The 15,494-nt window shown below is 31.4% G+C and overlaps 1 protein-coding gene across 4 annotated transcripts; it reads right to left on the reverse strand.

Moving 5' to 3' along the window:
- Positions 1–5,421: 5,421 nt before the first annotated feature.
- On the reverse strand, positions 5,422–10,491 carry LOC107896374 (DNA-directed RNA polymerase III subunit RPC5). 4 transcript variants are annotated; one of them, XR_001683727.2, is made up of 14 exons: positions 9,863–10,491; positions 9,712–9,780; positions 9,528–9,635; positions 9,235–9,303; positions 8,973–9,134; positions 8,733–8,780; positions 8,365–8,471; positions 8,163–8,231; positions 7,912–7,963; positions 6,859–7,466; positions 6,498–6,710; positions 6,276–6,387; positions 5,560–5,690; positions 5,422–5,460 (listed from the first exon to the last, which is right to left on the reverse strand). XR_001683727.2 is itself a non-coding variant. In XM_016821541.2 (13 exons), exons 1-13 carry the CDS (start codon positions 10,304–10,306, stop codon positions 5,619–5,621), a joined length of 2,133 nt encoding a protein of 710 aa, XP_016677030.2. In that variant the 5' UTR covers positions 10,307–10,491; the 3' UTR covers positions 5,422–5,618. The 4 variants fall into 4 exon arrangements, 2 of the variants coding, with proteins under 2 accessions (XP_016677030.2, XP_016677045.2); XR_001683726.2 differs by having other exon boundaries at positions 5,422–5,471; XM_016821541.2 differs by having other exon boundaries at positions 5,422–5,690.
- Positions 10,492–15,494: the final 5,003 nt, after the last annotated feature.

Here is a 15,494-nt window from a genome sequence, read left to right on the forward strand (position 1 = left end):
ATTAATTCGAAAAAGGTCTATGTTTAAATGCACTAGCTTGTATCTATGGTTTAATGATATGCTTATGAATGGTGTGTTATGCGTACGGAATGAGTGTGGAAAGTAAAGAAACGCAAATGAAAATAAAGAAATTTTGGAAGAGTTAAAGTTGTTTAAAATCCTACTATGTTAGGAATATTATGTATAAGTGATACTGTAGACTTATTCACTTAGTGAGTTGTTAAATACAACTTCATGAGTATTGTGGTAGCAATATTAGATTATTCTTGATAAGTATAAATTTCATATTTGAAAAGGAAGTATTATGATTAAAGTTTATACGAGCTTATTATGCATTCATTGCTTATGTATTTGTTTTCTTCTACTTTCCAGATTATCGGAAGCTCAATTGGGTTGAAAGCTTGTCGAAGATATATCATACCATCCATCGATTCTATCGATATTTCGAATGTTTTGATTTTGGTTATAATGGCAAATATAGGTATTTTGTTTAATGATGGCTTATATGTAGTGTGTTGAGTTTAGCCACTTATTTTGGCTTGTTTTGAATGTTTAATTATGGCTTGTTGATATGTGTAATGTTGATTCTAGATAGACACAAAATTGGGTGAGAAATATGGCTTGTAAAATGGCCTATTTTCGTCCACACAGGTAGAGACACAGGCGTGTGTCTCAACCGTGTGTGACACATGGCTAGGTGACACAGCCGTGTGTCCCCTGTATCTTAAATTTGCACAAAACAGAATAATCACAAGGCCTAGCACATGGGAGTGTGACTTGGCCATGTGACCCAAGTCAGTATACTCACACAGGCACAAATACGAGCTAAAACACGGTCGTGTGTCCCTATTTAGAATACCCACACGGCTTGAGACACGGGCGTGCTTTCAAACCGTGTGAGTCACACGGCATAGCCACATGGTCGTGTGACCCTTGCAGTGTTGGAAACTTTAAATATTTTCAAAAAAAATTCTGAGTTTTCGATTTAGTCCCTATGTGTTTCTAATGCATAAATTTGGGTCTCGAGGGCCCGTTTAAGGGACAATATGTATGATTTTGATTGGTTTCAAATATGAATGCTAGATGAAATGAAATGTCTAATAATTAATTTGTAAACTCCGGTAATGCTCCGTAACTCTAATCCAGTGACAGATTTGGGTTAGGGGTGTGACGGCACAATAAATTATCCCTGCGGAAAATCTTGTTGCCCTCAACTCTATCACATGTTATAGTAACGAGCTCACTGCCTTTGGTGGAGATGGATAAAACAAATTACTTGATTATAATGAAAGTCCCATCTGTTTTCGTCTTTAACTTCTATATGGGTTTTATAAAGTATCCTCCTTTGATGAGGTGAAACTCGTTGTCATGGCCACATAACCACTGCCAACTGGGTCCTCATTTATGCTTCATCCCTTGACAGCATAACCTTTGTAAACTTGAAGCCCTAGTTATGCTTCAACCTAAGACCATATAATCACCGTCAACTAGGATTTTGAGTTGCAACACGATCCGGTTTCTCAGGTGATACTCTATACTCACATGACAGATGAAATTTGTAGGTCACCAAGCTCCACAATATCACCTTCAATTCAAGCATACCTTAAAACTATAACAATGTCTATCACAAATACAGACAAAAATAAATTTATAAACTTTTAATTTCCAACCGCAAGAAAAAAAAATAATTTTCAATAAAGTGAAAATGCGCTTTATAGGACACGTTTTTATTTCTCTCTCCAAAAATAGCATATCCTGATAAATATAAAAAAAACAACGTAAATCCTTAAATTTAAAAAAATCCAACATATATGTTTAATTCGACCATATATATATACTTCCACATTTTCATATTCTAATTTATTCTTTTAATTAATTTGTATTTTAATATTTTTTATCTTATATAATATATTAATTTTAATTATTTTTCTTAAATAATTAAATAATAATAATTTTTGTCTTTATTAATGTCACACCCCCGTACCTGAACCGATCACCAGATTAAGGCATCGAAATGTCACATTCATTGCTGGAGCAACTATAATTATTTACATATTGATTCAACTTTTTATTCAAGTTGCTTTGCTCATTACACATTTATAACATGATTTACAAATAAATCCGAGCCTTATACAAGCTTATGAAAGCTCTCTTGATGTCCTATTGTTGATTAAGGACAAAAATATAAAATTTCAATCTTCCGAGTTGACGTCGCGACTTCGAGGATTCCACATTGCGACGCCACTCACTTAGTTAGCTCATCGCAACATGGTTTCTGTCTCCATGACTCCTATGAATTTCAATTCACAATTCCTAAAACAATGTTCATATACCACATTTCAATCAAATTCAATCATTTGTTTTAACTAAAAAATCTTTTAGATATGTTGTTTTAACCTATGTACAAGTCATACTCTATACCATAAAATTTATTACATACCATTTTTCTCCCAACCTTTGATGATGTGACCAGATATGTTGAAGTCACTACTTTGAACAACTTGAATCTAGAACTCTAATCTGATCTTCCACCTATGCATTTAAAACAGGCATTAAGCTCGTAAAAGCTTAGTAAGTACATCAAGAATTAAACTTACCATTTTAATTAAATTTAAGGTGTTAATACTTTAAATAAAACATAATGAATTTAATTAAATTATCATTAAATGCTTACTTCTGCTTACAATCTTACCCTATTTCACTTACCGACTCACTACTAATTTCACTTTACACTTTTCGTTTAGCCCATAATGGACTCAATTGAACAAGCAGGATATGCAGAAAGAACATTGAAATGCACCGAACTGCAGAATCAATGAAATGCTCTGAGGTGCCACTATCACTGAGTTTGACCGAAGTGTCACTGCCACTATACCGCACTGAAAGTTTCCTAATGGCATGTCATCTATAACCAACAAGTTCATATCTTGTCTACTTGGGCATTTATATTAGCAATTTTCATCACTGTCACTTAGTAATTAATAGCATATAAAACTTTACATTTTTTACAATTTAGCACTTATTTTCCTGAAAATCAATATTCATTTAATTATCACTTTGATTTCACCTAGAATTAAATTCACTATCATAAACACTTTATTTGAATTCTCATTTTGAGTACTTTTATTTCATACTTCTAATTTTTTACGCTCTTTACAAATTAATCCTCTTGACATTAATTTCACTACACTATACTTTACAATATTTCAAATTTAGTTCTTGTTAACATATAATTAAATAATCATTTATCCTTACTTTAGAATACATTTCACTTCCATATATCACTTCATTTAAACATTTCATTACAATATTTTAGTACACATTATCACTTTTAAATATTTTACAATTTTGTACTTATCAATATAAAATTTCATAATCGCTATAAATCCACTTCAATTAAGCATTTATTCATAATACTATATTCTACACATTAACTTTTGTACAATTTACAATTTAATCACTTATTTCATACTTTCATTACACAATATTAATTCACTTTGAAATTAAATTAAATGAATATCTTCACTATACTTTAATCAATTTCAAATTAAATAATAACACAAATATTTTTAAGTTAATCACACAACTACTAATATAACAGTTTCACATATTTTATACTTGGATTTTAATAGGTATAATAAAATTCTTGAATTACTTACCTCTCTTTTGTTAGAATTTCACTATTTTGTCTTTAATTTTCTTCCTTCCTTTTGTCACCATCTTCACTTTGTTTCCAACACTTCCATTATTTCTTCACTTTTTCTACTTCATAAACTTATCAAATACATAATCAATTTCTTTACTAGAAATCACTTTCTCATATCTCTACTTCAACTAAACAAAAAATTTATAAGAAAGCACTTAAATTCTTACATTGTCTCTTTAATCTCTTCACTTTCTCTTCAACTTTCTTCACTTTCAATTCCAATTTCTTGTTTCCAAGATGATAATCAAACTTTCTAAAATCTCTACTTACTTTTTCTTTATTGTGGCCACGAAAATTCACAATACTTTTGAATGAAAGAGTACTAATTTATAAAGAACAAAAAGTTTCACTCCTCTCAATTTTCTCTCACGTTGGATAGATGAAAATATTTCATCTTTCCTTTCTTTTATACTAACTTTTCATAGTTAAAATATTAATAAAATATCTAAATAAAATATTATTAAAATAATAATTAACTAATTAAATATTATAAAATATCACCATCATCATTATTGCGATCCAATAGCCCATATTTTATACTTCAAGAAATCAAGGCTAAGCAAACTAATAGCCATAATTCATCCGCACATCTAATGGTATTTTAGTAATTTTACTCAAATTTTTTACTAAATGATCATTTTACCCTTGGTCAAGTTTTATATTTTCATTCATGTCCTTTTTGCTTTTGAATATTTTCACTTTTAGTCTTTCAACTTTTTAAATTTACATTTTTAACCCTTCAACTTTTAAAGATTCTCATTTTGACCTCATCAATTTTTTTTTTCACAATTTAGTCCAACAAAATTTAACCTTAATATAATCATGACCAAATATAATTTTGATAAATTAAATTCATCAAAATTAAAATTTACACTAAAAATAAATTTCAAATAAAACATTTGTACGTTCAATGTTTTAAGCGATTGATAATTATTAAAAAAAATATTTACTCCAAACAAAAGTAAATCCGATTCATTATACAAATAAACTAGAACTATAAAAGTTTTACAAGATTAAAATCCTTTTACAAGATACATTAACTTTAAATAATCAAATTTTTTTTCTTCTAAAAATTATAGGTAGCAAATGAATACATTGTTTTACATGCTTTATCAATGCTACATGTGAAAGTTTCAGTTGAATAAAGCATCCCTGTATAACACAAATTTAAAACTATTTCAAATTTAATTTTTTACTGACGAGTACATAAATTTATTATTTGTCACCTCTGATCATTTATTAAAAATTTTAAAATACAGAAATTATGGTAACTAAATTTGTACAGACCAGCTATGGTGAAAAAATTATAGATATAATTTAAAAAGCAGACGCGACTACCGACTCAAAGATAGGATCACCGCAATACATCTTTAAGATTTTCAAAAAACCATACAGATAATTGAACCGCTTAAATTATTAATTCTCGATTCAATTAGTTAATCAAATTTATCTAAATAAATTACTAAAGAAATTATAAAAGAAGAAGAAAGAACTGATTTACTGATTTAATCAATTTTCTTTTATCTCAATTCAACTAAATTATACTAATTTGTGAATCAACCGATCTAATCTCTCAAACCAGACCAATACTCCAACCAAGTTGCGGTCAAATCCAGCCCGACCCAACAACATTGCGATTTGGAACCCACTACTACAACATCAATCTTAATTGTACCTTCGTGGGGAAAAAAAGGGTGAGTTCCACCAGAAATTCATGAGTGCAATGCGTAAATTCCCATTCCATGTAATTTGGCCTATCAATTCACTGAATGTATATGAGAAAAACAAAAACAGAATGCTATACATACCATCACAAAACTAAATTTTTGTTAATATATTTCAAGGTTAAATACCTCCTCTTTTGCCCTATTTTCATCAGCAATCCTCAATGAACATTATAATTTACATCAAATTAGCTTGGCTTCCCATCACCACTTTTCAATACCCACCAGTTACCTTTATACTCGCAAAAATCACTCATTACCTGCAAAAAAAAAAAAACAAAAAACAAAGATGATATTATCTTATTGCAAAGTTGGAATGGGAATGTTCAATGATCCAGTTGAAAGGAATGAAATGTCCTTTGATAATATATCTGATTACAACTCAATGCTGACCCCTCACTATTACAACTTAACTCGATAACCTAAAATTAAAGCACCCCTCACTATTTAGAAGTACTCATTAACCAGGTTCGGTTGTACAAATTTGGCTTACAAAACGAAATTAGAGACACAACTCGTAAGATTCGGAGACAAGTCTAGAGATGTTAACTCATATACCACTTATTCTTGTATGATTATCTCTATGGTGTTCTAAATACTTCTCAAGTTGCAGATAATACATTCTTCTCGATGTCAAATCTGTATTTGGTATAACAATGTAATAGAGTAGAGCAATTTATGTTTACATATACCTTCTTACATTTATGCATGCCTCATGCAAACAAATAATCATGTCTCAACCTAAAGGCAATATAGTGAAGTGATATGATCATCTAAGATTCTGTTCAAGGAAGCATATCAAATTGTTATTGGAAAACAAGATATTATCTAATTACAGAAGATACCTTGTTATATTCATTATTCGTAATGTCTCTCTTAAGACTAACTTGAGCAGCAGCTGTGACCTCAGCCTTCTTGAGCTTGTCTTTCACACGAAGAAGATTAATCACAACTTCCCTGCATAGAAAACAACATTCTGATGAAAAAAAGGAAAATTTGTGAAAGGAACATAGAGACCATAATCATTTATTTAAGCTTAAATGTTTAATTGAACAGATTTATGCAACCTCAATGGATCACATTCTGGATTCTCTTGGGATGACTTCATAACAAAAAGACCACCATGAACTTCTACAGCAACTTGACTAACGACATCCTGGAGCTCATGCTCAGGTGCATCAGCACCATATGCTGCCTTAACTACCAGTCTAGCATCTGCCTTGGGAAGGGTAGACTGGGAAAGAGCCAAATCTCGTAGACCTTTGCGAATCAGTTGCAAGCTAATAACAAACAAGCGGTACAACAAAATTATAAAGCAGCTTTCATCAGCTTAAATAAATCAAGGTTTTATATATTCAACATAGGATGGGATGAATGAAACTAACAGTTATATTGAAATGTCTATGGTTAAAGCCTCTAACAATCTACCTGCAAACTTTGTAAGTTTGAAACACTTTTTTCAGGGCCTTTGGTATAGCTTCTCGAGTTTCATCAGACATTGTCCTCCCAGCATGTGCTCCAGGTGCAACCTTTCTTGCAACTTTATCAGAGTTCCCTGCTTTTTCTGACTTTATGACTGTGCCAGGCTTTGTTCTACTAGGGCCACCCTTTGCACCTCGCCAAATATGATTAGTTACATTGTCTTCTCCAGCTTTCCAAATCTGTTCTTGTTTCTTAACAATTTCTGGATATTCTTTTTTGAAATTTTCATCAGTATTCTCTTTAAACTTCCAACCTTTCAAGGGAGGACTCTCAATTGCTAAGATTTTCAGAAAGCCTTTCACTTCTTCTTTGCGACTTGTGGAAAGGTTGTTTACTTTGTCATAGCTTATGAATGGGTTCTTGCTGAATAAGAGAAGCACATAGTCTCTGGCTAAAGATTTAGACGGATCCCCTGGAAATAATAATGAACTCTTGGGAACCCAGAGTCCCTGCACTAATAAAGCATGTTTCTGAAGGACTTCAAAAACTTCTTCAATTGGGTCATTAGGAGCATAGTGCCTTTTGAGAGTGTTGAAGTGGTGAAACGGACGTCCCTGTTGACAGAAGAAAATGAGTTGGAAAGATTAAATGGAATAAAACATTATAATATGACTAGTAATCCCTACCAAGGCTGGCTAAAAAAATTAAAATTTAACTGTCAAGCTAAACAAAGTAAAATTTAACTGTCAAAGCCTTAAACTTTCTTTTCCAAAACTCAATTTAAAAAGGGGGGGGGATGCAAGATCCTAAAGATTCCTTAATTCAAATAAGATGCTATATATATTATAAGACCATGATCCTAAACTCAGGCAAGATAAAGATGCATGTAAGCTAAAAGCCTAGGTTCTTTGGGAATGGATATGGAAAAAGTTTATGATAGATCCAGCTTGCAGAGTGAAATTTTGTTTTTTAAAGTACTATATATGGGACAGCAGCCAAATCAGGCAGATGCCCAAACACAGAAAAAAAGACAAATGCGGAAGCTTTAGTTGAACATACCTCGGTCAGTAATTTCTTCAAACGGCCTTCAAGTGGAATTGAACATAACAACCTGAAAGAAACAATTTCATGGTCCTTAAATCATTAAACATAAAGATAGGATGATGATGCATTTTCCACCACCTAATAAGGCCATGAACATACCAAACACATGAACAAGTAGCATATATAGAGAACACAGATGCAAAATTGCATCTTCCAAGTCTGCATAATTATGGAAGCTAGAAACATAAACTAGTTGGTAACCATACCTTCTGGATAAACGTTGTGATTTACTGTTGTTGCTTGGTAGAGGACACAAGGAATCAACATAATCATACCTAGAGATATGAGAAACAATTCAAAGCAATAGACAGACAGCTTATTAATGCTTCAATACAGTAACTTCGAACTTCTCTCAAATTCTTAGCATAAGGGGCCAACAAACAAACAGGTAATAAGTAAAAAACATACGGGTTCAAAGTAAACTCAATTGGAGAGCTTTGTTCTGCCATCATTTTCTGCAGATACTGAGCAGAAAAATCACTCTTGGAGCTATGATACTTGAGCGGAACCCAACACTGGAAAGAGAAGAAAATGAAACAAAAAAGAAGGAAAAAGAAAAGAGCAGATCTAATTAATTCATGATTTTCAGAACACAGAAATGAAGTTCACCAGTAACACAAGAGACTACAAGTTGGTGAAAATTTAGCAAGCAGTAACAGTATCCTACAATTACAAGCCATGCCATTTTAGTTGCTCGTGTATCAAAGTAAATTTAATATACAATTGAAAATACTTTCATGCTGAACAAAAAGAAAGTTTAAAATAGCAAGTGACACCTCTTTATCTTCTGCCTTTTGCTCAGTTGAGGACTGCACTTTCTGGTTCTGCATCAAAGTAAAACTTGAAAATCATGTATAGAATTAATATGCAAAAGGCAACTACAAAGGTTAAACTAAAAAAGAGATTTTCCAGTAGAAATTGCTCAAGGATCCAAAAGCAAGGTTCGTTTTGGACACATATTCTGAACCTTAAATTCAAAAATTTCATAACAGTATATCCCAATAATCAGTAATTACCTGCTTGGCTGATGGACCAGCTGCTTTCCCATCGTTAGGTTCTACTTTAACAGTAACTTCTGCTTCAGCAGCCACTGTGTCCTTTCTTTTTGAGACACCAGACTTGAGATGTGCCAATGATGGTCGGAGCTGAACAACTGCATGAATAGGATTTAAGTGCAACTGCACCATAAAAATGACCTTAGAACAACAACATCCATCAAGGGAAAAAAATATTATATAGCTAATCTCAAACAAGCTCATAGACAATAGATGCACACACCTTATCGCCCATTAAAACTCCAACAGCATAGCCAGATGGACGTGGTGGCAGCCATGAAGAAGATAAGGTCTAAAAAGAAATGAGGATACATAATTAGGTTATGCAGCTAAATTTATTTGGAAAAGACATTATGTAAAAAAGAAAATGCGACAATGCAACTTATCAACAAATGCAGTAGCAGTATGTAAAAAATTTATCAATGCAAAGCACTCGGAACATGTTTCCGGGGAAAAATACAATACCTATAAATATATAGATTGAAATTTGATTAAATTGTAATATCAGAGCCAAACCTGCTTCGTCATCTTCAATTTGTTTGCAGATTCACTGTCATAATTATTCGAATCAATATCAACAGACATGCCAATTTCCACTTCCCCACTATCAGGTTTCACCCGTACCTACAAAATAACTAAAGAATAAGATTGATTCATACAAAGAAAAAGAAAAAGAAATTGAAGGGAAAAACAGACGAACCTCCTTGCATCGTTCATCCAATTCGTATGGTCGCCAGCAAGGCCTTAGAGGATATTGCAAAACATATAACTGCAATTTTATTCCAAAAGGGGGAAAAACAATAAGCAAAACTGAAAATTAAACAATAAAGGAAATAGAAAAATGCAATCACCTGAGCGTCGGCATCAATTGAAGGAGTGAAGAAGACGTCGATTTCGCGAACAACCATATCTTCTTCTTCTCCTTGATCTTCTTCTCTGTTGGCTTCAGTCAAGATCTCATCTTCTTTAGTGTCCTCATCAATCTCCATCTTCACCGCGCCACTTGATATCGATTGTTCGGCTTTCGGTTCAGCAACCATCGGCGGCTTGACATCTTCTTCATCGTTTTCTTTCTTTTTGGAAACTGCTTCCACAGGTGGTGGTTGGAGCTTGGGCGCGGAGTCTTGAGGCTCTTGTTTGGATGAGGGTTCAGGTTTTGGCTTAGAGATGGGTTTGAGTTTGGGTGCGAATTTGGAAGATTTGGGTGCGAATTTGGAAGATTTGGGCGCGAATTTGGTGGTTCGAGTATTGGCCTGACTTGAACTGTCGAGCTCTCCCAAATCATCCAGGTCCATTTTCGACGTTTTGTTATCAGTGTTAATCCAGTCACCGGCTAGGGTTTCCACCGATTAGGGCTTGAAGTTTTGCAGCTTTTGAGTGTGGAGAAAGATTCTTATAAAAGGCTTCAGTGAATATTCCACAAAAGATATGACCAAGATTTTAAATTTAAGAACGGTTTAAGTAGGAATTAAAGTAGCGGTTCTTACTTAAGGTTATTGGAATATCATTATTTGCACCTCTAAATTAACTCACCGAGTCAAGCTCCATAAACTTAAACTGAATGATAAACTTAACAATAATTCAATAAAAAATAATTGGTGCAAGGTACATAAACTTGGACTAATTCATAAATTTAGTTGAATTAGATAATGACTAAATATAAATCATATTGTTTTAAAAGTTTTTTCTTAACCTTTTTACATCTTTTTCATATAAAAATATAAAAAAATTATACACCATAAAAATTGAACTTTTTTTCAATATTTTTTTTAACTATTTCATTCAAAATTTCATTTATTTTTTTATATTCATTTTTAATAAATATAGTTGCTATATAATTTTATTGTCAAATTTAATAAGTTTTTATATAAAATTTGATTGAGTTAATATTGCGAATTAACTAAAAATCAACTTAATTGAAAAAAATTTAAATAGAAAAATATATATAAAAAGATTATTTACCTTTTCCAATATTTTTCTTTTCAAAATGCTAGTTTAATCATTAGTGTTTATTATTATTATTATTATTATTATTATTATTATTATTATTATTATTATACATATATGTGATATAAAAATTATTCGAACTCAAATTATACGAGAAAGGTGAAGACTAGATTAATAGGTCATAATTTGGGCTCTATATATTTTTTTCTTTTATGAACATCACGTAATCTAAACATTATATTTTGTTACACTTATAATGTGAGTAAAAGAAAAACGTAATATTAAATTATGTTTATAAAAAAAATTGAGTTATAGATAAAATGATAAAGCGTGTATAAATAAACCTTTTGTACACTTTCGATTTTTTTAGAAGACCTTAAGTTCAATTTTTAAATGTTTTATTTAAATATTTTATATTAAAATAGCAAAAGACAAAATAGTCTTTATATTAATATTCATTACTTTATTAAAAATGATTTTTAAATAATTTCTGATTGAATTGATGTATTCTTTTCTTCTATATCTATATGAATCAATATTATTAAATTCCAATCCATTATTGATACCTCAAGGAAAATCTTGAATTGAAACTTAAATTGACGAGCTAATGTAAGCTTATCCATGTAGTTATGCACCCTTCGAATAGGAATCAAATTTCTGAAAGATCTTGACTTTCTTGTTTTGGTGAGTCTTTGAGGTCCTTTTGACGATCTATGTTGTGTTGAAAGGATATCTATATGATCCAATCGATTGTGTAAAACCTGTGCTAACAACGAAATCAGAAAAAGTATATGAAAAAGATAGTTGACTCGTGATATTAACTCAATCATAAATATTTTATATAACATAGATATATAATATTTTTAGTTTAGTTTAGCTTTTACAAATCATCAATTTCACTAATCAAATTTTAATATTTAAATCAATTAAAATTAAATTTTCACATATATAAATGTGCATAACTTATGTGAGATTTATAGATTTGACTCTATTTTATTACTTTGTTTTATCCATTAATATTCAATTTATGTTTAATCACAATCCACAATGAGTCTTAGGCATTTAAATTATGATCACCATATATTGGATATTAATGAATTAGAAAGTAATGAAGGCGTTCAGAATTCTGTTGAACTCAGTGAAAGTTTCCTATATGGGCTGATATATCCTCAGGCCCAACTTGTCATGTTATAACTAATTCATTAATGCTATAATGTTTCATTGAATTGGGATGAGTTTACGCATCTTCACCAAATATGACACAAGTTTTTTTTATTTCTCCAATTTCTTTTGTTGACTTGGTGTGAATTTATAAGAAATTATCTCTTGATAAATGATTTTTTTTAATTTTAATATAGGCTTCTCAAAATTATTTTGCAAAATATGTTTTTTTTAATTATATGGTCATTTGGTGATGATAAAAATACAATACTATGACTTTGACACTCACGATAGTCGAGATCCTGATGACCACTTTTCAACATTCCCTCGAGCCTTTTGTTAGCCATGAAAGTTGGCACCAATAAGTGTCACCTTTAGATCAAATTAAGATAATAAAGTAGTTTATGAACAAATCAACTTGAATGGAAATATTATTTCAGTTGATGATGGAGTTGTATTCAATCAAACACAACCTTTGACATGACTTTTAAGAGTGGCACTTCCTTAAACAACATAACAAGAGGGTGCTAAGGAAAATTGCTTGAGGACAAGCATACAATTAAACTAAAAGATTACTCTTAACTTGTAATTCTCATCAATAATATTTCGAAATAATTCGCAAATAATCATACATTGATAATTCAACTAAAAGAGCACTAAAGATTAAAACAATCCAAGTTGAAAATTTTTAAAGCACGAAAACATAGGTATTTCCCCTTATCTAAGTAATTACCTTTAATTCAAAATCGACAAGAATCGACATCCTCACTAAAGGTTCACTCAAATCACTCAAAAGTGTTTAAGGTTCAAGAATAAGCACTCAATAGTCAAATAAGAAAAGTCATTACAATAGGCTTGCATGAAAATAAAATCTCCACCACTATAAAAAGATATGATACACAAATCAAAAGGTCTTTAAGAGGTTGTAATGGGGTTTAGGTTAAGGGTGTGGAGAAGGGCTGAAAAAGTTAGTTAAAATCGAGATCAAATTGATAAATTACCAAACTAGAAAAATAAACAAATGCTGAATTAAAAATAAGTGAATAAATTAATAACTATTCAAGAATAAGAAAACGATTTTCTTCTCAAAATATCAATTTAACTGTTTAAACTCAACAACATAGAACTAAATAAGAATCAATATATTTTTTTCTTTCTCTTTTTCTCTCTTTTTTTTCTTTTTTTATCTAGAATAATAAAAAATAATTCAGCAAATCAAACAGAAGAGCATAGTTAAGCAACTAACCAAATCAAATCTAGACAAAAAAGGAGTCAATAAACAGGGGAAAAGTCTCAACAAAAAAAGAAGGAAAAAGAGTTATGGGTTAACATTAATAGATAAATCAAGAAACAGTGTGTTAGGCTCAACGGAATTCACTATGAGTTAATTAAAAAGGTAGGCTTTTTATGGAATAAGTGGGTTAAAACCTAAGTGCCTTTATCATCTCAGTATATCAAATCAAAGGTGTGGCTTCGACATGTATAATCAAAGCAAGTTCTAGAATAACAACTCCAATAGTCATATAAAAAACCTCCCCATACTTAAGATTTATATTGTCCTCAATGTACAAAAAAATATAATCACAGTGTATGCAGAATATCATAACAGAAGGAGAAAACTAAAACTACCCTAAATATTAGATGAAATCGCTAGAATGGTGAAAAGTTAAATTGTAGGCAATTGAAAATGAAGTATACGATTCTGTGCAAACTAAGAAGAAAATAAACACAAATAATGAATAATATTAAAATGTTACAACTCAATTAGAAACAACCATAAAAAAATATTGTTCAAAAGATAATAAATGAAATAAGTCTAAGGAAATAAAAAAAACAACTAAAACAAAAATAAAATGAAAAATAAAAGAAATAAACTAAATGATACTAATGAAATTAAAGGTAATAGTAAAAATAATAGTAAAAAATTACTAAAAATAATAGAAATAGCATAAATAAATTACAATTAAATTAAAATCTAAGCATAAGAAAAATAAAACAAATAAGAAAAAAATAATAAAGCAGATAAAAAAATAAAAAATAATATAACAAATAATAATGAGAAAAAAAATCAAAATAAAATCAAAATAAAAAAAATAAAGTAAAAGTGGAAGACTGACGGAAGATGGTGGCCAGAGTTACAACAGGGGGTTGCAAGTGGTAGGCGGTGTCATGCGTGGGTGTGGCTCGGCTGTGTGTGATCTGCTTCACTTCTCCCACGCCCATGTGAGATCTTAAACGCTCGTGTGGCTTAGCCGTGTCTCTTGCCCGTGTAACTCTTTGACTTAGAATAAAATTGAAAAAATTAGCTCCAGGTTTCACACGGCCGTGTCTCCAGGCCGTGTGGACCATTTTAGGCCGTATAACCGTCGAATTTTTGAAAATTTAAGTCCCAGTATCCACACGGCCAAGGACACGCCTGTGTGTCCAGGCTGTATGGGTCACATGGCCATGTCGCCAGGCTGTGTAACTCACAGTCGATTACTCCATTTCACACACGACCTGCGACACGCCCATGTGTTCAGGCCATGTGTTCCACACGCCCGTGTGTCTAGGTCATGTAGGTAAAAACCACACCTTTTTTTTATTAAAGATTTTAAATTAGCATGCAATGGATTTAAACGAGTTAGCAAAAGTTAAACATTTAGGTTGCCTCCCGAGAATCACTTATTTAAAGTCTAAGCTCGACTTACCTCGTATTCGCATGGTCGAAACTCCTCTTTCTCGTTATCAATTTTATTATGATAAGCTATAAAAGTAATATGTTTTAATCCTATTCTTGATGCGTTTTTGGATGATTTATTATGTAAATGAGTGAATTTGATGCTACTAATCCTTTAAATTCATGTTTCTATACTTAGGTGACCATAGGGGAGCGAAAGAAGCGAAAAACAGGCCAAAATCAAACAAAAAGAGCTATTTTCAGAATCCATACGGCCTGGGCATTTCCACACGGGCTGGGCATACACCTGTATGAGCCACACGGGCTGGCCACACACCCATGTGCTAGCTCGTGTCGATTTCACACCTTGTTCTTCTTTTACATGGAAAAAGCCAATTTTTAGGGATTTTGGGCGTTCTAAAGTTTATAAACACACAGTAGAAAAGCACCTAAAGGGGCACGTAGAGAAGAACGAAGAAAAGACTCGAAGAACGCCATCGGATTCATTTCAGAAGTGGATCTCCTTTAAGATTGAAGATCTCCATTCAATTTCTTTAGAAGTTTTATTGGCTTTATTTATGTCTTGTTGTTTTCCTAACTTTAAGATGATGTTATTTTAGATTATGAACTAAATTCCCTAGATACCTAGGGAAGATGAAACCTATATGAATCTTTTTATTTGATTTCTGAATTACATGATAAATACTTGATTCTTG

Source organism: Gossypium hirsutum, chromosome A11, assembly GCF_007990345.1.
Source record: "Gossypium hirsutum isolate 1008001.06 chromosome A11, Gossypium_hirsutum_v2.1, whole genome shotgun sequence".
Taxonomy (NCBI): domain Eukaryota; kingdom Viridiplantae; phylum Streptophyta; class Magnoliopsida; order Malvales; family Malvaceae; genus Gossypium; species Gossypium hirsutum.